Source organism: Aethalodelphis obliquidens, unplaced genomic scaffold (genome assembly GCF_003676395.1).
Source record: "Aethalodelphis obliquidens isolate GAN/ISIS:26980383/991018 unplaced genomic scaffold, ASM367639v1 scaffold53, whole genome shotgun sequence".
Taxonomy (NCBI): domain Eukaryota; kingdom Metazoa; phylum Chordata; class Mammalia; order Artiodactyla; family Delphinidae; genus Aethalodelphis; species Aethalodelphis obliquidens.
In genome coordinates this window covers 13,605,549-13,627,331 of record NW_020837997.1, presented here as the reverse complement: position 1 = coordinate 13,627,331, position 21,783 = coordinate 13,605,549, and the positions used below count along the sequence as shown (strand labels likewise).

The 21,783-nt window shown below is 60.7% G+C and overlaps 3 protein-coding genes across 12 annotated transcripts in view; 1 reads left to right on the top strand and 2 right to left on the bottom strand.

The window, feature by feature from the left end:
- The window catches only part of CUNH19orf25 (chromosome unknown C19orf25 homolog), a 15,679-nt gene extending 14,174 nt beyond the window's left edge, over nucleotides 1–1,505 (bottom strand). For 4 of the 9 annotated variants that reach the window (XR_003428454.1, XR_003428453.1, XM_027085953.1 and 1 more), the window contains exons 1-2: nucleotides 1,375–1,501; nucleotides 1,039–1,170 (exon numbers count right to left, since the gene is read on the bottom strand). Coding sequence is in view for 7 of the 9 variants with exons in the window: in XM_027085953.1 (XP_026941754.1) it covers nucleotides 1,039–1,168 (130 nt within the window). In the remaining 2 variants the exon portion in view is untranslated. Of the gene's footprint in view, nucleotides 1–1,038; nucleotides 1,171–1,374 lie in introns of all 9 variants that reach the window. The other 5 variants (XM_027085954.1, XM_027085949.1, XM_027085948.1 and 2 more) reach the window with 5 other exon arrangements.
- A 2,371-nt stretch (nucleotides 1,506–3,876) lies between these two features.
- Nucleotides 3,877–10,325, bottom strand: PCSK4 (proprotein convertase subtilisin/kexin type 4). Its single transcript, XM_027086011.1, has 15 exons — nucleotides 9,950–10,325; nucleotides 9,565–9,669; nucleotides 8,112–8,204; nucleotides 7,910–8,038; nucleotides 7,756–7,832; nucleotides 7,571–7,659; nucleotides 7,224–7,396; nucleotides 6,924–7,136; nucleotides 6,521–6,621; nucleotides 6,339–6,442; nucleotides 6,154–6,271; nucleotides 5,733–5,912; nucleotides 5,418–5,542; nucleotides 4,949–5,071; nucleotides 3,877–4,805 (listed from the first exon to the last, which is right to left on the bottom strand). The coding sequence occupies exons 1-15, from the start codon at nucleotides 10,142–10,144 to the stop codon at nucleotides 4,336–4,338; spliced, it is 2,295 nt and encodes a 764-aa protein (XP_026941812.1). The 5' UTR covers nucleotides 10,145–10,325; the 3' UTR covers nucleotides 3,877–4,335.
- Nucleotides 10,326–11,043: 718 nt separating this feature from the next.
- Nucleotides 11,044–15,480, top strand: REEP6 (receptor accessory protein 6). 2 transcript variants are annotated; one of them, XM_027085998.1, is made up of 5 exons: nucleotides 11,044–11,261; nucleotides 14,042–14,135; nucleotides 14,217–14,355; nucleotides 14,597–14,765; nucleotides 15,317–15,480. In XM_027085998.1, the coding sequence occupies exons 1-5, from the start codon at nucleotides 11,147–11,149 to the stop codon at nucleotides 15,352–15,354; spliced, it is 555 nt and encodes a 184-aa protein (XP_026941799.1). In that variant the 5' UTR covers nucleotides 11,044–11,146; the 3' UTR covers nucleotides 15,355–15,480. The 2 variants fall into 2 exon arrangements, with proteins under 2 accessions (XP_026941799.1, XP_026941800.1); XM_027085999.1 differs by lacking the exon at nucleotides 15,317–15,480 and adding an exon at nucleotides 14,979–15,306.
- Nucleotides 15,481–21,783: the final 6,303 nt, after the last annotated feature.

Below are 21,783 nucleotides of genomic sequence, written 5' to 3'. Positions count from 1 at the left end.
GTGGTTAAGACTCCACACTTCCACTGCAGGGGGCATGGGTTCGATCCCTGGTGGGGGAACTAAGATCCCACATGCCGAACAGCGCGGCCAAAAGAAAAAGAAAAGAAAAAAAACAACCCAAATGAGCTTATCTACGAAACAGAAACAGACTCACAGACATAGAGAGCAGAACTGTGCTTGCCAAAGGGGAGGGGGGGCGAGGAAGGGACGAATTGGGAGTTTGGGATTAGCAGGTGTAAACTATTATATACAAACTGTATAAACAACAAGGTCCCACTCAGGAGCACAGGGAACCATATTCAATATCCCGTGATAAACCATAATGGGAAAGAATATGAAGAATGTATATGTACGTATAACTGAGTCACTTTGCTGTACATCAGGAGTTAACAAAACACTGTAAATCAACTATACTTCAACTTTAAAAAAAGACACCAAAAACAAACAACAACAACAAAAAACAAAGCCCCAGAGCGTTTCTCACTTTCTATCGTCCCACAAGCCTTACATATTGAACGTTTCTACCCACTAGAACGGCCCGAGGGCACGCAGGTTTTCACCCCCCCGCTTGGCCACGCCGCGGAGCAGGAGGGATCTGAGTTCCCCGACCCGGTAGCGAACCCGTGGCGCCTGCAGTGGAAGCGCCGAGTCTTCACCATTCGACCGCCAGGGAAGTCCCAGGCACTTCCATCTTTTTTCATCACCTATCCACCTCAGTGCTTAGACCAGAACCTGACCCACAACAGGTTCTCAATGAAGGTCTGTTGAATGAATAAACGAACCTCACTGAGTGGAACACAAAATTCACCCTACAACTGTATGACACTCATGTGCTTCCAAACTTCTGAACAAGGGGCGGGCACACGTTTTCTGCAAAAGGCCAGACCTACGTATTTTTGGCACTGCAGGGCCAGACAGTCTCCGTCCTGACTACTTAACTCTGCCAGTATGTCTTAAAGGCAGCCAGGCGCTTCCTCCTCCCCTTCCTGCTGGGGTCTCTGGGCCGCCTCTCCCCCGCCCGACCTGGGCTCCCCCTACCTTCCCGGGCCATGGCGGTGAAGACTAGGTCCTCGGCGGGTGCCCCCCGCACGTCTTCCAGGATCTGCTCCACCGTGGGGGGCGCCGGGCGGGTGGGCAGCACCACGCGCTTCTTGGCCTTGGAGCCCATCTCTGCAGGTGGGAGAAGGGGAGCATGGACCGGGCCGTTCCTGCCGCCCAGCAAAACCTACACACGCTCCGGAACCCCGCTCCCGGGGAAGCCCGTCCTGCCCCGCTCCTCCCAGGGCCGAACAGCACAGGGCCAGGGGGTTCGGCCTCCGTCTCCACCCAGGCCCCAGCTTCCCGCTGAAGCCCCCAGTGCGACCGCCTCCTCACCTGGCGTAAAGCCTTCAGCCCGCAGCCGCGGCCCAGTGGCCACTTCCGCTTCCGGTTGGCGCGCGGACCCACCCTACAGGCCCGTGACGCGCACTTCCGGCCTCCTCCGGCTCCCGCCTGCCGCGAAGCCACGCCCCTCTTAAAGGGGCCGGGCCCGCTAGGTTCCGGGTACCATCTGAGCAGCGAAGTTGACTGGACCAGAGCTAATAAGGACGCGCCGGGCCTGGAAGCCCAAGGGGTGGGCGTAGGGTCCAATCCCGGCTCTTCTCGTTGCCTAACAAGGCATCCGAAGCCCGGTTTTCTGCAAAAGGGGGACACGGCCCCCAACGTGGCTGTCGTGGGAACAAAGTTACTGTGCAGCCCACGCCAGGTGGCGGGCGGAGAGCGAGCGCTCCGTGAATGCCAGCTGCGCCAGCCCCAGCGAGGTGGCCAGGGGCGTAGCACGCGCGTCTGGTCCGGCCTCCCAGATCCCCGTCAGGCTCACCTCTCCTGTCTCTAAAACCCCCTCCCCACAGGGGTGGGGGCGTAGCGCTGGACGTTAATCTCGGCCCCTCCCCTCTTGGGTAGCGTGGGAAGACAGGCTCAGAGCCCAGGGAGGTTTTTGCGTTTCTAAACAACTTTATAAAAAGTAATTTACAGGGAATTCCCTGGCGGTGCAGTTGTTAGGACTCTGCGCTCTCACTAACGAGGGCTTGGATTCAATCCCTGGTGGGGGAACTAAGCTCCCACATCCCAGAAGACGCAAGGCGCGGCCAAAAAAAAAAAAAAAAAAAAAAAAGTAATTTACATACCATACAGTCCACCTGTTTAAAGCGTACAAGTCAATGGTTTGGGAATATATAGAGAGACCTGTTCTGGACGTTTCCCATCAGTGGAATCACACACCGTGTGTCCTTTTATGCCTGGCTTCTCTCACTGAGCATCGTGTTCTCCAGGTCCATCCATGTCTTGAGGGGTGTCAGTGCTTCACTCCTTTTCATGGCTGAGTGATGCTCCCGTGTGTGGAGGGACCACACTGTATCTATTCATTCACCTGTTAATGGATGTTTAGGCTGTTTCCACATTTTTGCTGCTGTGAACATCCTTGCAAAGGTTTTTGTGTGAATGTGTCTTTAGTTTTCTTGGGCACGTACCTGGCAGCAGAATCGCTGAGTCCTACAGTAATTCTATGTTTAATTGTCTGTGGAACTATTTCCCAAAGTGGCTGCCCCAAGATGGCATGTTTTGGGCACTTACTATGTGCCAGGCGGGAAAACTACCTCTTTGGATCCTTGAGAGTATTTGGTGAGGCAGGTGCCAGGCTTAATGCTGTTGCACGGGTGCAGCCACCGAGGCTCTGAGAGGGAGGCCATGTGCTTCTGGACACACAGACTGGACCTAACTTCAGAACTAGGGGCTGAGCTTGGTGGGACTCTGGGGGCCGTGGGCAGGACTCAGAGAGCAGCTGGCTGTCTCCCCTCCCTCACTAGCCACCTGCTTCCATTGGGTCCAGCTGCAGCCCTAGACAGAGCCCCATTCCCTTCACAGCTTGAGGCTGGCCAACCTGGGCCTGGTGGCCAAGGAGATTCTCAGGGGCCCAGGGCCACTGGATACCGGGGCTGTCTCTGGGGCTCCTGAAACAAACCAGGAGTTCAAGTGAAGGCCATGGTCAAGGCACAACCAGCCTCCACTTCCTTGTGGAAATCGCCTCCCCGCTCTGAAAATCAAGAGGAACATGTCCCCACCCCACTGGTGTGTGTGAGGACAGAGGAGGGACCCTTACTAACTCCATCCATGCCTTACCCCACCCCCACCCCCACACCCCTGCACCTCAGGATCCTCCTTCTGTTCCAGAGAGGTGGAGAACCCATTTTCCAGATGAGGAGGTCAAGGCCTGAAGGAGTAAGATCAATGTACCCCAGCTCACAATTCCCTCAGCCTCCCGACGACCTCAGAAAATAGACAAAGGTGTAATTACTGGAAGCTGGTAGACAGGCTGAGTGGATGGAAAGCTGCGGTGAATTGTCCTTTGCAAATTGCACTTCTGTTAGTTCTCCACGTTAAAGAGAAACTCACGCATAAAGATGGACGAAGAGGGTTTCCCTGGTGGCGCAGTGGTTAAGAACCCGCCTGCCAATGCAGGGGACACGGGTTCAAGCCCTGGTCCAGGAGGATCCTACATGCCACGGAGCAACTAAGCCCGTGCGCCACAACTACTGAAGCCCACGTGCCTAGAGCCCGTGAGCCACAACTACTGAAGCCCGCGTGCCGCAACGAAGAGCAGCTCCCACTTGCCGCAACTAGAGAAAACCCACACGCAGCAACGAAGACCCAACACAGCCAAAAATAAATTAAAAAAAAAAAAAAAAAAAAGATGGAAGAGGAGCCAGAGCCACAGGGGGCCAGGCTGCATCGTGGGGCCTCAGAGGCTCTGCAGCACACGGGTGGGTATCACTTGGGACACTACCCCACCCCACCCCCAGAACCCCAGCTGACCCCTTCTCCAGGGACAGACGCCCCGGGGAAGGCAGATTCCACATGATACGCAGGGGACTCCCACAATCATTCCATGGAGAAGGGACCGGTGCCCCAAAGGAGCCCACAGACTTGCACCTCCTATTCAACCTTTATTTGCAAACTCTGAGGTCGCACGTGGTACCCGAGACCCTGGACGGTGTCATCTGCTCTCCTTCCTGCTTCCCCCATTCCGGAAAGGGAAGGGATGGTGGTCACTGCCGGGCTCTGCCCCATCCTACCCTCTCCCTACCCAAACTGTGCAACGAGACTTCTCTCTCTCTCTCCCCCTCTTTCACCTGGACCTGCCAAGTCCGGGGTGCAGGGTCCCACGCAGCCGCCCCTGGCCCACGGCCTCGGTGGCAGCCAGGGCCTTCCCGGGGCAGGTTCCCACAGGGCGCCCGTCTGGACAGCAGGGCAGCGGTGCCCACCAGTGACCTGGGTGGAGGCGCACGCTAGCTGTCCTTGTCAACCAGCTCTGGGTTCCAGCTTGCAGCGGGGTCTGGAGTGGTGATGGGAGTGGCCCCCTGCTCTGGGGGGTCCCACCCATGGTGGCGGGCAGCCTACAAGGAGGATGCGGCAGAGGAGGGGGCTCCCGAAGGCCACGGCCAACAGGGCCAGCACCACGGCCTGGGCCGGGCCGTGGCGGCAGGGGCAGGCGGTCGCAGTGGGCTGGGGGGGGCCCTCAGGGGGGTCGGGTCCCGAGCAGGAGCCCCGCTGCACGTCCAGCATGGACGGCGGGGGGCAAGCGGTACAGTCCAGCGGGGAGCTGCCGCGGCAGGTGTAACAGGACGGGTGGCAGCTGGAGCAGACCCGCAGGGCAGGCGCGGCTGGGCGCCCAGGTTCAGCCGTCACCGCCTGCTGGGTGTGGTTGAAGTACCTCGGTGGGCAGTAGGTGAGGCAGAGGTGGCCCAGGAGGTAGGCCGGGCTCTGGCATTCTGCACGAGGGAGGGACACGTCCACCGGGCTGTGAGGCCACGACCTGCTGCCCCGGCCCGCCCGTCCCCTGTCCCAGGCCGCACACGCACGCTGCCCACCTGCCGCCTCCCAGCAGGTGGGCCATGCGGCACCGGGCACTCACCCTGGCACGGCCCCTCTGTGTCCCGCTGCACACACGCGCTGCTGGTCCCCTGGGGGCCCGAGGGCCGCGCCGTCATGTCCTCAGCTGTCCCATAGAGCAGCAGCGTGTAGTGGTACAGCGTCCCTGGGCAGGGGTCGTGGTGGGCACGGGGAGAAGAGGGAAAGGCTGTCGGCAGCCTCGTCCTGACATTCTGGGCCCACACCCTCCCCGGATCCCCGGACTCAGATGGTGCCCAGGGTCGCCCAGTACCCTCTAAGCGCTGGTAACTGGATACCTCCTGCCCCTAATACCTGAACCCCTACTGTGCACTGGTAACCAGACACCAATTACATGCCAGCCCTGTGTGCTCAGTCTCTCAGAGGACACCAGCGGGAGCCCTGTGCCTTGGGCTTGGGGGCAGTAAGGAGGCCGCCAGCTCCAGAGCATGGGGCAGGTGGGGCTCGAGCCCCAGCCTGTGCCCGGCTCTCACCTGTGTTGAAATAGTAGCCCTTGTTCTCCAGGACCAGGGTCCACAAGCCGCGCGGGTCCTCGTCCCAGAAGTGGGTGGACATGAAGATCCAGTTGTTGTAGCCTTGGCCACTGACGTCAAAGGGTCTGGAACAGACAGGCAGGCAGGGGGATGAGGGGGGCTTCACAACCAGAGTCCTGAGCAGCCGCGAGCACAGTAAGTGTCTGTGATGCCAAGGGGTGGGGTCCAGCCCGCCTGACCCCACGGGGCACTTGTCTCCTCCTCGTGGGGTTACTCAGGAAAGAGAGTTTGTGGTCTGGTCCCCTGCCCCCGCACCTGATGGCCACAAGCGTGGAGCGGGTGCCCATGGGGCTGGTGAGCGAGATCTCCAAGTCCCCACGGCGGCTGTAGGACAGGGACAGCTGCACCTGCACGTGCTCCAGCGAGCGGATGTAGTTGGCGTGGCCGAAGCAGGCCGACACGTTCTTCCTCACGTGCATCACCCGCAGGATGGGGCTGGGGGCTGCAGCACGTGAGGTGAGGGCCCCTCCTGCTGGCCTGCTGGGAGATGGGCGGCCAGCAGGCAGGGTCTGGGCTCAGATCCTGCCCTTTCCTTGTACAGATGGGTGAACTGAGACCTCGGGGCCTGCCTCCACGTGTCCACCCACCAGGGTGGGGGGAGAGGTCTGGGGACGTGGCAGTGGGGACGTGGCTGGGGTTAGATGCGGGCGTGCAGGGGGCAGAGGAGGGCGCTCACGTGGGGGTGTGCACGATGCGGATGATGCATTTCCTCTGGGGCTGTGTGGGCAGCCACGAGCGAGCCAAGTCCACCAGCAGCCCGGCGTCCAGCAGCCCGTAGCCGTAGTGGTGGCTCACTGTGTGGAGGGGCGTGGTCATCGCCCTGTGGGCGTGGCGTCCCCAACCCCACCCGTTCTGCCGCACCTTGGCGCCCCACGCCGTTGGTCCTCCAGTCCTCGGCCTGGAGCTGCGCTGGCCTGGACGCCCGGACCACCAGATGCTGCATGTCCCTCCACGTCAAGAACGGGCTGGGGGTGGGTGAGGGAGGGTGAGCCGGGGCCACACTGGGGAGCTCCGGCAGTAGGCAGGACCCCTCCATCACCTACTTGGCCTCCAGAGCCAGGGCGATCATGCCCGCAGCCAGCGGGGCGGAGGCCGAGGTGCCCGTGTGCTTGTCCGTGCACCGGTGGTGCAGGTCTGTTGTGACCTGGGTGCACAGAGAGGGACTCAGGCGCCTGGTGCACAGGAAAACCCAGCCCTTGTTCAAAACGGCCCAAGTGCTCCAAGGAAGAGGCACCTCAGAGCACGACAGCATGTCTGGGGCCGTGAACACAGCCGCCCAGCTGCCAGCCCTGCCTGGGAGACACGAGGGCATGTGAAGGGGCGCCAACCGTGGGGCCTGGTCCCTGAACCCCAGTCTATGTGTCAGACGTGAACCGGGCAGCCCTGGGAAGAGGCAAGGTAGGGGACAGGAGGGAAGGCAGGGCACCGGGTGGGGCGGGCGCTCACGATTTGGGGGTTGGCAGCAATGCCGCTGCTGTAGGTAGTGGTGAGCGTGGAGGCGCAGGCCTCGCTGTACCAGGGCACGCGGCCCTGCTGGGTGGTGCTGCCCACCGAGAGCGTGTGGATGCTGTTGGTGTAGCCGTCACAGTTGCAGTTGTCATAGTGCAGGCCGCCGTTGCCCGACGCCCAGATGAAAAGGGTGCCCAGCCCGCCTCGGCCCTGCAGATGGAGAACCAGGCCAGAGACGGGGACGGGGTGTGGGCCTTGCATGCTGGCCCAGGCCCTCCGTGCCCCATACCAGCTCACCTTGGTCACACCGCGCCTGAAGGCCTCTCGGGTGAGGATGCCCGGGCCGTCCACTGTGCGGCCGTCGTCCTCGGGGCCCCAGCTGGCGCTGTAGATGTGGATGTGCTGAGGCTGCAGGCTCAGCGACTGGGCCTCGATCACGTCAGTGATGGTGCCGTCCAACATGCGCACCCCTGCACAGGCGGCCTTGGTGAACACCCCGCCTGTGCCCCGCACTCTCCCCGCCCTGGGGATGGAGGTGTCTGTGGGGGTTTCAGCTCTCCCCGACCCTTAGCCTGGGGCCCTGACATGGCCCAGTGGCTAGTGTGGGGCCAAGAGGCGCCCCACCACCCTCCTGGCCTGAGTACCTCCAATTCGGGCATTGTAGGCGACGCCAGCACCACAGAACCTGTTGTTTGCCGTCGCTGCCACTTCCCCAGCACAGCGGGTCCCATGCCTGGTGCCAGGACAGAGACAGGTGCCCGTCACAGCCCCTTGGCCCCTCGTAGGGTAGTGGGGGCTGCCCCCATGCCCTGTGGGATGCTGGGCTCACCGGTTCTCATCGCTGGATGTGTATCGCGGCTGGGGGTCCGGGTCATAGTCATTGAAGTCGTAGCTGGCTAGGGGGTCCTGGGGGGTGGAGACATGAGGGGCTGCGACCAGCCGTGGGACCTGGGGCAGCCCCCACCCAAGCCCCACAGGCTCACATAGTTGGCCCAGAGGTCTGGGTGGTCCTTCTCGATGCCGTCGTCCAGGACAGAAACCACGATGCCCTGGCCAGAAAGCCCCTGGCTCCAGACCTGCAGGATGTTCAGGTCCGGCTGCACCTCCTTGTTCTGTGCAAGGCGGGGCCGGGGTCAGTGGGGCTCTGGCCTGGCCTGGCCCCGCCGTCCAGCCTGGCCAGCTCACCATGTACCACTGCTTGGAGAACCAGGGGTCCGTGGGCACCACCAAGGAGCGTTTCACCCGCCGCTGCACCGTCTGCTGCTGGAGCCACTGCACCTGGGGGTGGGGAGACCACACCATGGGAGAGGCTGGACCCACGAGCAGCCCACCCTCCTCCCAGCTTCCTGCCCTCACACCAGGCTGCTTTAGAGGGCCCTGGCCCTCAGCCCTTCCACCAATTCCTGGTCAAAGGGCCCAAATCTGCTTCCAGGGTCTGGCATCGGCCTCTTCCCTGGATCTGCCAAGGGTCAGCGGTGTGGGGCTGAGACTTAATGTGTCTGGGCTGTCACCTACTTGTCCTGGGGCCCACATGGTGTGCGATGGGGCCAGGGACCCCGTGTTTGCTGGGGCTGCTCTTGGGGGTCCCCGTGTGCCTGGGGCTCTGCCTCCGGAGGGGACTGAAGCCCTCAGAGCACCCATCCCCTGTGGCCCACAGACATGTGGTGGCTGCTATTCAGGGTGGCTGCGGCTCCTGGGGTCCCACCCCTGCCCCCGTCCCCATCCCTGCTCTAGAATCCCTCTCCCCAAGACATGCCCTTATCCTCTTGCAGTATTCACTTCTCTCAACCGCACCCTCCCTGGTGCAGGACACCCCTGTATGGCCACACCCACCTCCTCCCTGGTCTTCCAGCAGCCCTGCCCTGCTGCCTCTCTACAGCCCATTCTTGGCACACTGCAGCATTACTCTCTGTGGAACCCTCTCTGTGAAACCCGTGCCTGTCCAACACCTCTCCAAAGCCCACAAGGCCCCCTGCCTGTCTGGCCCCCAGCAGCCTTCCTCTGCTGCAGCCACAGTGGCTGCCTCACCCCAGGGCCTTTGCACATGCCCTTCTGCCTGCCCCAGGCCACCCTTTCTCAGACCTTTGCCCTTTCCCCATTTTCCTTGTTCTGCTCCCAATACCCCCCCAACCTGGTTCATATTCCCCCATCCCCATCTCAGCAATCAGGGCCACCTTCTCCCCGTTTTCTCAGCTCCAGATCGTGATTTCTCTCTGTCCCACACATCCAATCCTGGCCTCTGTCCTGCAAACCACGTCTCAAACCAACCACTTCTCTCTGTCCCAGTGCTCCTGGTGGGGTTTCCAGCTGTCATGCTTCTTGCCTCCTTACCAATCAGCACCCCTCCCCCAACCCAGCCTCTTTATGGGGTACCTGGGAACTTTGATCTTTCAGGGTGAGATAGAAGAGGGAAGGGGAGGTGACAAGAAATTGTTGACAGTGCATCTGCCCTGGGGTGAGTGCTCTGCACAGATCTTCCCCATTTGACTCCCCACTGTATAGACTAGGGGGCCAAATGGACACCAAGACTCAGAGAGAGCTGGTGACTTGCCGAAGGTCACACAGACATTTATTACAATTACAAGAATAACGAGAGGTGCTGACATCCCTCAGGAGGCAGCCTCAAGGCCAGGCTCACCTTGGGGTCTTTCTTCAGGCGCAGGCGGTGGCCCCAGTGTGGGGTAAGGGACTGCTGGACCACACCCCGGTGCCGCAGATGGAAATACTGCCCATCAGGGAAGATCTGGGAATAAAGGGGAGCAGCTACATGGCTGGGACCTGGTACCCCGATGGAGTCCCTCCCAGGACAGGGGCCAGCCCCCCTTCCTTATGTTTCCCTCAACCAGGTGCCCAGGTGGGAGCTTCAGATGCCCTCTGAGGGTCCCAGGATCTGGAGATGGTCTAGGCAGTAGTGAGCTGGGGGGTCCTTGATATCTGGGGAACCTAGCGAGGTACCCTCTCATCTGCCGGGGTCTGGGGTCGTCCAGCCCTCGCCCCCTCCCGTCAGTCCGGGTCCCACCCACCGGCCCCAGGTTGACGAAGCCGAATTTGCGCGCCAGGCGCTCGATTTCCTGGTAACCCTGGGACACCCGCACGGCCCAGCTGCTGACATAGATGGGAGCCCGGGGTGAGGTCCAACCCACAGCCATGGGGCCAACGAGTGCCAGGCCCAAAGCCAAGGTCAGGCGCAGCCAGAGCGCACTCCGGGCGGGCCGCATGCCGGCGGGGGCGTGGCCTCAGAAAAGCCCCTCCTCCTGGCCAAACCGCCGAGATGGCCCAAGCGCCCGCCCCGCCCCCGGCGCCGTAGCAACCCCTGAAAGCCTTCAACTCCCAGGGGGCCTTGCAGCTCCCCAACTTGATGGGCGCGAAGATCTGACAGCAGGGTGGGGGAGAGGCATGCCCACCCTATTCTTCCGCAGACTCGAACCCTCTGGAGCCTCAGTCTCCCCATTTGTACAATGATTCACCAATTCTTCTGACCCAGAGGTGCGGGTTCACTGTTGCTATAATTGACCCCGCCCCTTATTTTGCCCCGCCTACTTTCCTATACACCCCCCCACCCCTAGAATAAGCCTTGCCTCCTCCCTGGTCCAACCAGAATTGCTCTTTCGAATAAGTCCCACCTCCTCATCTTAGCTCCGCCCCACCCTGCCTTTCAGATTCCGTCCCTCCTCCTTTACGTTCAGCCCCGCCCCCTCCCTGTTTTTGCTAATAAATCTCTTCTCGTTTCTCCAATCAGCTCTGGCCTTTCTCCAGCCCCTCCCACCAGCTCCGCCTCCCCAGCACTCTTCTCTCCTCACCCAGCTCCACCCACAACGGCTCAGCGAATAATCCCCGGCCATGACCCCGCCCCTCCAATCAGTTACGTCCCGCTACCGCTGGGCCAATCGGCGTCCTCAGCCCCCGCGCCCCGCCTCCTTCCTCCAAAGGGGCGGCTGCGGCAGCCGCGGCCAGCCCTGGGGCAATGCGGCGGAGGAGACGGGGCAGGCCCCACCTCCTTTGTCCTCCCTGCCCTCCCATTGGCCAGAGAGGGGGACAGGAGGCGGAGACCAGCCCGGGGGCGGAGACCAGCCCGGGGGCGGAGACCAGCCCGGGGGCGGAGAGTGGCCCCGGGGTCCGGCGGTGCGGCTCGCGTGGACGGAAGGCAGCGCGCAGGCTCTACGGCAGGTGCACGGGGTGGCGGTCAAGTTCAAGCTGCCAGCCCCGGGCCCGCCGGTGCCATGGATGGCCTGCGCCAGCGCTTCGAGCGCTTTCTGGAACAGAGGAATTTGGCCACCGAAGCGCTAGGGGCGCTCGAAGCCAAGACCGGTGTCGACAAGCGGTACTTGGCCGCGGGTGAGCCGTCGGGGGGGCTCTCGGGGCCGCCGCCCCATTTCGCCGACGGGCACACTGAGGCCGTGGGCTACCGGGGCCTCGGACCTGCACCCTCCGGCCAGCTCCGGCTGCGGGGTCCAGCTCAGGCGGCGGGGCGCGCCCACAGTTCAGGAAGGAGACTGCGATTCTGGGTAGGGTCGTGGACCGGGACCTTGGGTCTACCTGCAGCCCCTCCCCGCCCCCGCTGTGCGACCTCGGTCGAGGACCACCCCCTCTCTCGGCCCCGCAGCCGTCCTCTGCTCCCTCCCTCCGGGCCCTGGGTGCCCGCCAGGCAGAAGTCCGGTTCTTCCAGTTGTCCTACTGGCCCCGGGGGAGGACGGGGCAGGTAGGCAGCCAGTGCCCTGCCAGTCTTGCCACCCTCTTCCCGGATGGACTCCAGCATGGAAGCAAGTGTAGAGATCTTCCCGTTTTCCCAGGGGATGCTCCAGACATGGAGGGGAAGGGTCACTCCCACCTTCCCTCAGGTTGTTTTCCTGCTAATATCACCCGCTACCCCTGCCCTTGGCCTGCCCTCTCCCCTCCCCCATCCGGAGTTGGGTTGTTTGACTACTGTGGTGGGGTTGAAGAAGGGTTGGATGGGGCCCACGGAGAGGGAGGTCCAGCCACCCCGATTGTCACTTCCATTCCAGTCCCTCCTCTGCCTTTCTTCCTCAATGACCTTGGGTGGCCCCTGCCACCCTCTGAAACTGTCCAGTAAGTGTTCCTTAAGTGCCTCCCCTCTTTTTTGGTGCTTCAGACCCGACTGCCCTCTGCCACCTCTTCCAGGAAGCCCCCCTGGAATGAATCACAGGACACTTTGTTCGGACACTGGGGGGCAGCTCTGGCTGAGGACATGCCACGTGTTTTGAGCCCTGTGTACAGATCCTTAGAGTCCCCTTTCCTCCCATTTCCCTGCCAGCTGGGGGATTCCCATGCCAGACAGCCCAAGGAAGTTCCAAAACCTGTCCCCCCAGCTTCCTAGTGCCCAATCTGTGTCGGGTCAGCCAGGGACCTGCCCCTGAGAGCAAGCCCTTGACCTCCTGCCTGTTTTTCAACATCCCTGATACCAGTGGGCGGGGAATTTAGGTCATAGAACACAGGGGAGGGGCCTGTTGGGAGGGGCCTGCTGGGTAGGCTGGGGGGTCACAGGGAGGAAACCGAGGCCTGGAGTGGGAGGCTGCCCCTGCTGTCTGCCCTGTCTGGAGCATCCACCCCCACCCCACCCCAGCCCCGTATGCTGCTGATTGGACTGTCCCCGCCCATGTCCAAGGTCATCCTCCCTTTGCTGAGGCTGCAGGAATAGGGATTGAGCGGAGAGGGGCCCTGGGAGAGCTGCTTCTCCCCAACTAGCAGCAATTGCCAGGGAAGGGGTGCCATTTCCCCCACCCCCCTCTCCCAGATGTCAGAACCCTTGGGCCCCACCGGCCTGAGACGGCCAAAATACCCCCTCCCAGGTAACTGAGGAGGAAACCCAGAAGAGGCAGTGACCAGGCCTCCTAGGGCCAGCTGGGGATTCCCCTCCCTCTCCTGACCCCAGACCCCCAGGATAAAGGCTAATGCAGATGGAGGGGAGGGTGGAGAGAACTCTGCCCTTTGGTCCACTAGTGGCTTCTGTCTCTCTCTGCAGATAACAGCCTGGAGGTGGGGGAAGAGGCTGTAAATGCTCCCAGGAGCCAGAGGCTCCCCGAGTGATGAGCATGAGCCTCTTCCGCCACCCCCACCCCCAGCTTCCGTTTCGTCCTGGCTGTTGAATGAGACAGAGCAGGGAGGGACAGAGACCTGCACACAAGAAGCGCTTCATAAATGCAGCAGCGACCATTATGATTTCAGAGTGGCTAACGCTCCTGGCCCCCATCCCCCACACCGTTCTCCTCTGAGCCCTCATTGCTGGGAGTGTGCTTGGGCCACCGGAAGGGGTTCCCTAGACGTGTAGGGCGGGGTCCCTTCTACTGAGTCTTGTTTAGCTAACTCCACAGCAGCCCTAGGAGACAGGGCCACTACCCGCCCCACTGACAGTTGGGGAAACTGAGGCTGCAAGCAGAGAGACACTTGCTAGGTGTCTCATAGTGGGTGAGAGCCCTCCTCAGTCAGGGGGACTCTCAATACGGCGCTTTGCATCCTCCCACTAAGACAAGGGCTCTCAGAGGGGGCCGTGCAGCCCCCAGGAGACACCGGTCGATGTCTGGGGACATCTGATGGTCACGACTGTGGGGGGCTCCTGGCATCAAGTGGGTGGGGACCAGGGATGCTGCTCCACACCCCAGATGCAGTGCCCAGGGTGGTTCCCCCCGCCCCAGAGTCAGCAGTGGTGAGGGGAAGAGACCCTGGACTAAGAAAAAAGTTAGAAATTGTTGCCTTTCTCTGCTCTCCAGGAATCATGCCTTGGTTTTTCTCCCATTTACTTATATTCAAACTCTAGCCTCTTGTGCTCAGCTCCTCCTATAGGACCCAGAGTGAGGTGGTTATAATTGCAGAGATCACATATTCATTCAACAAACACGGGGCAGCCACTCAGTACAGACCAGTCCTAAGGTGCCGGCCTGCCCTTGGGGAGCTCACAGTCCCGCGGTGGAAACTGACATGTTAGTGGGGTTCAGGGCCACGATGAGGGTTGCCCAGGTGCTGCAGGGCAATAACCCCTCCTAGAGGGGCCGCCGAGGCTTCTGGGAGGAGTGATGGATGCAGGCTGCATGGGCCAGGCCAAGGGGGCTCTGGAGACTGGGCTCAGCACGTGCAGCCCACACCCAGCCCCCTCTCCGCAGGAGCCGCCGCTCTGCTAAGCCTGTATCTTCTGTTCGGGTACGGGGCGTCTCTGCTGTGCAACCTCATCGGCTTTGCATACCCCGCATATGCTTCGTGAGTGCCCGCTGGTTTGGGGGCGCGGGGAGGGACGTCTGGGGCTCTGAGCAGCCCCTGACCCTGCCTTGCCTCCCCCAGGATCAAAGCTATCGAAAGCCCAAGCAAAGAAGACGACACTGTGTGGCTTACCTACTGGGTGGTGTACGGCCTGTTTGGGCTGGCCGAGTTCTTCAGCGATCTACTTCTGTCCTGGTTCCCTTTCTACTACGCGGGCAAGGTGGGCACCACCCGGGACACACCGTGGTGGCTGGGGTTCCCAGGAGCGGGTACCCAGGGGTGTCTGACGGGGTAGGCCAGGCCCATCCCCAGGGGTGTCTGATGCGGAGGCCAGGCCCATCCCCAGGGGTGTCTGATGAGTGTGGCCAGGTCCACCCCAGCCCAGCATCTGATGGAGGAGACCCCCCCCAACCCGAGGCACAGAGTGGGGGCCAAGTGGAACTCCTGCCCTGTGTCCGCAGTGCGCCTTCCTGTTGTTCTGCATGGCTCCTGGCCCCTGGAACGGGGCTCTCGTGCTGTATCATCGCGTCATACGTCCACTGTTTCTAAAGTATCACGAGGCCGTGGACAGCATCGCGAGCGACCTCAGCGGGCGGACCCTGGACGTGGCGGCCGGAATAACGAGGGACAGTGCGTGCTCGCAGGGCGAGGGGTGTCTGTCTCTCCGGCCTCTGTCTGTCTGTCTGTCTCCCGGCTCCCCCTGCCCCACTCACCTTCATTCCTGCCTGCTGTCCTCCTGACTCTGACTGGGCTCTGTCTGGCGTCTGGACCGCCTCCGCTGGGTGCTCGCTAAATCTTCCCCTCTCACTGTCCGCCTCTGTCTCCTACGCTCTCCGGAACCAGTCCTGCAGGCCCTGGCCCGCAGCCGGGCTCTCATCACCCCGGCGGCTGCGGCGGTGGGCCCCTCACTGCCCTCGGAGCCGACTGTACGTAATGCCCGCCCCTGGGAGGTAGGGAGGGCCCACACGTGTGTGCGCACGTGCGTGTGTGCGTGCGTGTGTGTGTGAGTGCCGGCACCTGCCTCTCTCCCTGCCAAGGCCGGCTGTTGGCCACTCAAGTGAAGCTGGCCCCCGGCAGTCCCCAGCAGCCTCTGTCCCAGTCTCCACCGGCTTAGCGCAGCCCTTGGGCCCCTGGACACAGCCAGACCCGCCTCACTCACCCTCAGGGCGCTCTCTCCACAGTCAAAGCAAGCGTGACTCAGCTCCCGAAGAACAGGTGAAGTCCCTGCCCAGCCCCTGTGCAGAAAAGCCGGCCGGCCAGCTGGAGGACGCGTTACACTCCAAGTCCTCCGTGGATTCCCCAGCCGACTCCCCAGTGGAGTCCACCACCAGCCCCTCGTCCCCAAGCAAGCCAGCCCTCAGGAGCTGCACCAACTTGGGCCACTCCCAGCCTCAATCCCCTGCCACTGGCTCTGCCAATGGCACCCAGCTGCCCAGCAAGCTCCGGGGTGGGCTTCTGTCTCGAGCCAACTCCTCCAGCCAGCCCCAGGCCCCAGGGCAGCCCCAGGCTCCCGGGCAGTCCCAGTCCCCCCGACAGCCCCAGGTCCACGGCCAGCAGCGCGCCCAGCCCTCCATCACTTCCTCTGGCCCTTCCCAGACGTCCCACCGGTCCTCAGGCTCTGCACAGCGTCCCAGCACCTCCTCCAGCCAGGGACCCCACCTTGTGCAGTCTCCCAGTGGCATCACCATCCCCCCTCAGCCCCCCAACAAGACCCCCGATGGACCAGAGGCCTCAGCCCCCAAGTCCAGCAGACGGCATCAGAAACGGCCCATAACTAAAGCCACCAGCAGCACCTCGGTGCCCAAGCTGCCTGTCTCCTGCCAATTCGAGTCCAGCACTGAAGTCATGTGCATCTGGCCCCACCACAGACACGGATTCCACTACCGGCAGCACTGCTGGCGGCTGAAACACCTGGCCTGCTAGGGAGGGCTCAGTAAAGCTCATCTGAACCAGCCTTATCTCACCTTCTGTCCGCTGGGCTCCAGGGGGCGGGGCTTCTTGGGCACAGGGTCTCCTCCAACCAGGGCAGGTGCTGGGCAGCCCCACTTTACAGATGAGAAAACCGAGGTTCAGAATGGAGGTCTCACCAAGTGGCTGAGAAGGACACGAGCCCGGGCAATCCTTGTCCTCACGCTTTCTCTCTCCCCTCCTGGGGTAGCTCTCAGGCCCACTCACCACAATCCCCTTCTTTTTTTTTTGGCTGTGCCGTGCGGCATGCGGGATCTTAGTTCCCTGCCCAGGGATCGAACCCATGCCCCCTGCAGTGGAAGCACAGAGCCTTAACCACTGGACCTCCAGGGAAGTCCCCATAATCCCCTTGTTGTGAAAACTCTTCCAGACAAGCAAGCTAGAGGCAATAGCCCCACCTCACTTGCATTCCCTCTAGAAGCAGATGGCGGGGCAGGAATTTGAGTACAAGTCCTTTACATGGGAGGGATCCCAGGAAGAGCCGAGAGGGAGAAGATTGAGGTGGGAGGGGAAAGAAGCCAATAAAGCAGGTGTGGTTAAACCCAGCACACCTGCCAGCCCGTGGCTCTCCCGCCCATGTTGAATGCACACCTGAGACTTATCCTGTCCAGGTGCTGAGGAGCTGGATCCACCACCCTGCCGGTCACTGGGGGGAGCGGTGTCCATTCACTCCACCCAGCGCCCCCGCAGGCAGCATAGGGGCCAGGGCCAGGCAGCCTTCAGCAAAGAGGCCCCGGGAGGCTGGCCGTGGACGTCAGCCTGGCCTTCATGGAAACTGGGAGGCGGGAGCTGGGTGGGCACGGACAGGACCTCCTAGGACCTGCCGTTGCTTTCCTTTGTGAGGCCAGCACAACCCTGATTGTAAAAACAGGCAGAGACAGAACAAGTAAGGAATGTGATGCACCTGTCATGTGGATATAGACGCAAAAACATCTAAGCAAAAAATAGCAAATCCAACCCAACAGGATATGAAGAACCAGAACACTCTGCCCCCACTGCCCCGTTCAACTTCATGTCCCCGGAAGCACAGCCTGAGTTGGAAGCTGGGGGGTGGGGGGAGCTGAGTGAAGCAGTGGGGGGGGGGGGGTCTGGAGCTGGTACTGCACCTGGAATCGGCCCCCCTGGAGCCCAGGGGCCCGTGTTTTGTGCCTCCACATCTGTCAGTCACTGGTTTCAGCCCACCCCTGGGAGGGGGCCTTAACCCCACGGGCATCTCCGAGTGGCAGCTACCGTCGCCCAGAGACAAATCTCCCGTGAGGCATCTGCAGCCACAGCTGGGAGGACACTGTAGCGCCCATCACATCCCGCCCCCTGCCCACACACACCCGAGCTCTGCTTCTCCCAGATTCTGGTTGGTTACAACTTCTGGGCCCAACACAAGGGGAGGGTTAGGAGGAGAAACCACAAACCCCGACAGGGCAGTGGCTTTCAAGGCCATAAGTCAGTGGTTCTCAACCGGGGGTGATTCTGTCCCAGGGCCATTGGGCCATATCTGGAGACACTTTTGATTCCTGCCCGAACACGTCAGCCAAGTACTGCAATCCTTTGACGTGTCATCCCTCTCCCCACTGAGCGGCCCAGCTTGTCCCCAGCTGGTGGTGACCCTGTCCATCACAGACAGTTTTCCTGAAAAGGAGGCAGCTCTGTGTAGCTGCCAACGTGGCAGCCCTGTGTCCTCATCCTTGAGAACACCAGCGAGAGAGGAAGAAGCACGGAGCGAGTGCTACTGGTGAGCGGTGGGTCCAGTTCATTCAATCAGTCACTGCAAAGGCCCTGAGGCAGGACCGTGCCTGTTGGGTTAGAAGAAAAGCAGGCAGGCTGGTGTGGCTGGAACCACATGGGCCAGGGCGAGAGACGAGGTGGGTCTGGGGGGTGGACCACGCAGGTGCCTGCCTGGAAGGTGTGGTGAGGACTTTGGCTTTTACTTGAGAATGTTGGATTTGTTGGGAGGAAAGGATCGAGGGTAATTATTAATGAGCCCCCACCCTGCTGAGAAGTCCACTTGGGCTCTGGGGACAGTGATCCCTTAATCTGCTTATTGCTGGCCCAGGTGTTTGAAGCAGGTGGTGTGGCCTGGGTCCAGGGCAGGAGACGGGGCCTTGCCCCACCCCCTGTGCCCCTTGAAGATTGTCCTTGGGCCCCGCCCCCCCAGGTCAGGTCACCTGGGAGCACAGGTGAGCGGACACACACCTGTCTCCCCTGGTGGAAGCAGTGACGTTGACTTAGCCCCTCAGATTTGTTTTGGTTTTAATTTAAATGTACAGAAAAGTGTAACCCGCGACTTGGGGGCAAGTCTCACAACAGGGCCGGCCCCTCCCAGTCACTTCCCCCTCAAGGTAACCCCCATCCTGCCTCCATTGCCTCTGGCCTTGAAGGTCACTTGTGTTATGTCCACGGGGTCTTCTGTCCCATCCTGTCTGACTCAGACTCACCACGCTGCTGCGGGAATGACTGGTGCATCATTCTTTCTCGTTGGCAGAGAGCATGTCATTCTGTGAGGGCCAGAGAATGATTCAGTCCACTGCTGATGGGTGTTAGAGTTGTTTCCAGTGGGGGGCTATTGGGACTAAAGCTGCTAGGAACATTCTAGAAGCAGCCTTTGGTGAGCGGAGCTCTCATTTGTCTTGGGCGTATACCTGTCAGAGACTGCAGGGTGTAGGGTGAGCCTCTGAGTCTCCTGGGGCTGCTGTAACCAGTCACCACCAACTGGGTAGCTTGGGACAACAGGAATTTTTCCTTTCACCATCCAGAGGCCGGAAGTTCAAGATCAAGGTGTCACAGGGCTGTGCTCCCTCTGGAGGCTCCAGGAGATGGTCCTTCCTGCCTCTTCCAGCTTCTGGGAGCCCCAGGCATCCCTGGGCTTGTGGCTGCGTCCCTCGGATCTCTGCCTCTTCCAGCTTCTGGGAGCCCCAGGCATCCCTGGGCTTGTGGCTGCATCCCTCCGATCTCTGCCTCTGTCTTCACACGGGTGTCGTCTGTCTCTCCTCTGTGTGTCTCTTACAAGTCACTTGTCACTGGATTTAGCGTCCATCTGGATACTCCAGAATGATCTTCTTGAGACTCTTAATTACATCCTCAGGGGCTTCCCTGGTGGCGCAGTGGTTGAGGGTCCACCTGCCGATGCAGGGGACACGGGTTCGTGCCCCGGTCCGGGAAGATCCCACATGCCGCGGAGCGGCTGGGCCCGTGAGCCATGGCCGCTGAGCCCGCGCGTCCGGAGCCTGTGCTCCGCAACGGGAGAGGCCACAGGAGTGAGAGGCCCGCGTACCACAAAAACAAAAAACAAACAAACAAACAAAAATTACATCCTCAAAAGTCCGTTTTCCAAATAAAGTTCTGTTCACAGGTTCCAGGGGTTAGGGCGTGGACATGATTATTCAAACTTGTACACGAGTATGCGTTCAGCTGTAGCAGAAATAGCCAAACTGTTTTCCCAGGTGGTCAAGCCACTGTAACCCTCAACTAACCCTCAGGGTGTGAGACAGTCCAGGGGTTTTCAGCAGCCCTTCAGCCGGACTCATGTCCTCCTGTGGGTGAGCCAACTGGTACAGGGCCGGTGAGAGAGAAGCGCAGACAACAGAGGGGTGCTGTCTGCAGAGGATTCAAAACAGTAAGAAAAGCATCGCACCCCCCAGAGCTGGTACTCCACAAGTTTGTTGAATACAATATTTTGTGGGGTTGATGAAAGAACTGTCGTGATTACTATTGTTTTATTAACATAGACACAAGTTTCAAGCTTGCCCGTTTTCATTCTTTATCCTTTAATAAACATCGCTTCCTGCGGGAAGTCCATTTGGAGAATTCCCAGTTCTGGACCCTTGAGGACTCAGCTGTGAGCGCTTCCCCTGAGAAGCGGTTCCGTCTGTAACCACCTGCGGTGTCTTCGGGCAGCAATCCAATCTCTAAACCAAATGGGCCCTGCGTGTTCCTACAGGGACACAGTAAATAATAAAACCCCAGAGCCAGGGATTGTAAAGACACAGAGATACAGATCTCGAGTCTCTCCGTTTCCGTTGTTGCACCTGGAGTTTTTATTCGTCTTTAAAAGTAAAGCATCAAAGCAGCGTGGAATTTTTGCTGGGCAAGTAAGTGCAAATGCTAGTCCCACCTTCAACTGGGTTGCTGATTTTGAGTATCTTTAAAATTGCAATGTTTTCTTCTCTCTTTAAATGCTTCCATTGATTGTTTGTTACATGACCATTACCGGAAACAATGTTGCTGCTCGGAGAACGGCATGTGGGAAATCATGGCTCCTGTGGCCTCAGGCCATCCTGTCTGCTAGAGTGGGCCCTGCATTGGCCTCTGCCCCGGCAGGAACCTCACCCCTGCAAAGCGGTTCCGTTAGTTGGGGAGTAGATGGCAGGGTTGCCCCACAGAGCTCCGGGGAAGAAGAGGCCGGAGGCTCCCATTTCCAGACACTGAACACACTCCCACACTGCAGTGAGGCAGAGGGGACCATCTGGGGCCATCGGGGACCTGAAGCCCTTGGGGGCTGCAGGTAACACCTGAAACGCTGAATTCCTTCTCTCCCCCCCCCCGTCCTGCCACCAGGGGGCGCCCAGACCCCACGCCTCCCTCCAGAACTGTGCCCCACTCTGCCCCAAGGGAGGGGGCGTTCGGGAGATCCTCCGGCTTCAGCACTTGTTACAGAAGACAGGGCCAGGCCGGGGCCGCCCCAGGCGCTGCTGGGTCCCAGGCATACAGTAGGTGCTCAATAAATACTCTTTGGAGGAATGCACGAATGAACAGAAGGGCTAGGGAAGGAGTCTGGAAGAGTGAGGTTCCCAAGATCAGGGCCGGGAGGGGCTGAAAGGGTATACACAGATGGGGAAACTGAGGCCCAGAGAGGGGCAGGGCTTGGCCTGAGGTCACCCCCAAAGTCAAGGGCCGAGTCCATTGAGATCCACATGTCCAGCACCCCTTGCACACTCCCACCATCCCGCGCCCCAGAGGAAGACACAACCACAGATGGTACAGACGAGCAGGTTGTCCCAGATCACGGTGTGAGTCACCCCACGCAGGATGGGGAGGCAGAAGGGGAGGTTTGCTGGGTGACTATGTGACACCCCACTGACACTTCCAATCCACACATGATCTAGGCCTGCCCTCCTGGCTCTAGAATCTATGAGGAGACTACATCCAAGACACATGAGGGCAGGGCACACGCTGAGGGTGGGGGCTCTGACCTGCCTGCTCTGCTCGGCCTGAGAGGAATATGTGGCCCCAAGGGGCATCGGGAGGGGGCTTGGAACCTCAGAAAGTCCCGCCTTCCCCCATCCTCTTATATTCCCCGTCCTCACGGTTGCCCCAGGGTCAGACACACTGCGGGGAGGTGGGGGCTGGACCAGGAGGAGGGGATGAGGTGCACGTGATTGCGTGCGTACAGGTGGTGACAACGTGGCTGTGGATCTGAGTAACAGGGCATCCTGAAGTGTCTGCAGCCAAGTATGTGAAACTGGGGTGCCCTTGTTAAAAAAAAACTGCTTGTAAAAATTAAATAGGAATAGGGCTTCCCTTGTGGCGCAGTGGTTGAGAGTCCGCCTGCCGATGCAGGGGACACGGGTTCGTGCCCCGGTCCGGGAAGATCTCACATGGCACAGAGCGGCTGGGCCCGTGAGCCATGGCCGCTGAGCCTCTGCGTCCAGAGCCTGTGCTCCGCAATGGGAGAGGCCACAACAGT

Coding starts and splice junctions, on each gene's coding strand:
- PCSK4 (XM_027086011.1), bottom strand. CDS start 10,144: ATGCGGCCCGCCCGGAGTGCGCTCTGGCTGCGCCTGACCTTGGCTTTG. Junction 7,397..7,570: donor CTACAATGCCCGAATTGGAG/GTACTCAGGCCA, acceptor CCGCCTGTGCAG/GGGTGCGCATGTTGGACGGC. Junction 4,806..4,948: donor CACAGAGGGGCCGTGCCAGG/GTGAGTGCCCGG, acceptor TCCCTCGTGCAG/AATGCCAGAGCCCGGCCTAC.
- REEP6 (XM_027085999.1), top strand. CDS start 11,147: ATGGATGGCCTGCGCCAGCGCTTCGAGCGCTTTCTGGAACAGAGGAAT. Junction 11,262..14,041: donor CAAGCGGTACTTGGCCGCGG/GTGAGCCGTCGG, acceptor CCCTCTCCGCAG/GAGCCGCCGCTCTGCTAAGC. Junction 14,136..14,216: donor GCATACCCCGCATATGCTTC/GTGAGTGCCCGC, acceptor TGCCTCCCCCAG/GATCAAAGCTATCGAAAGCC.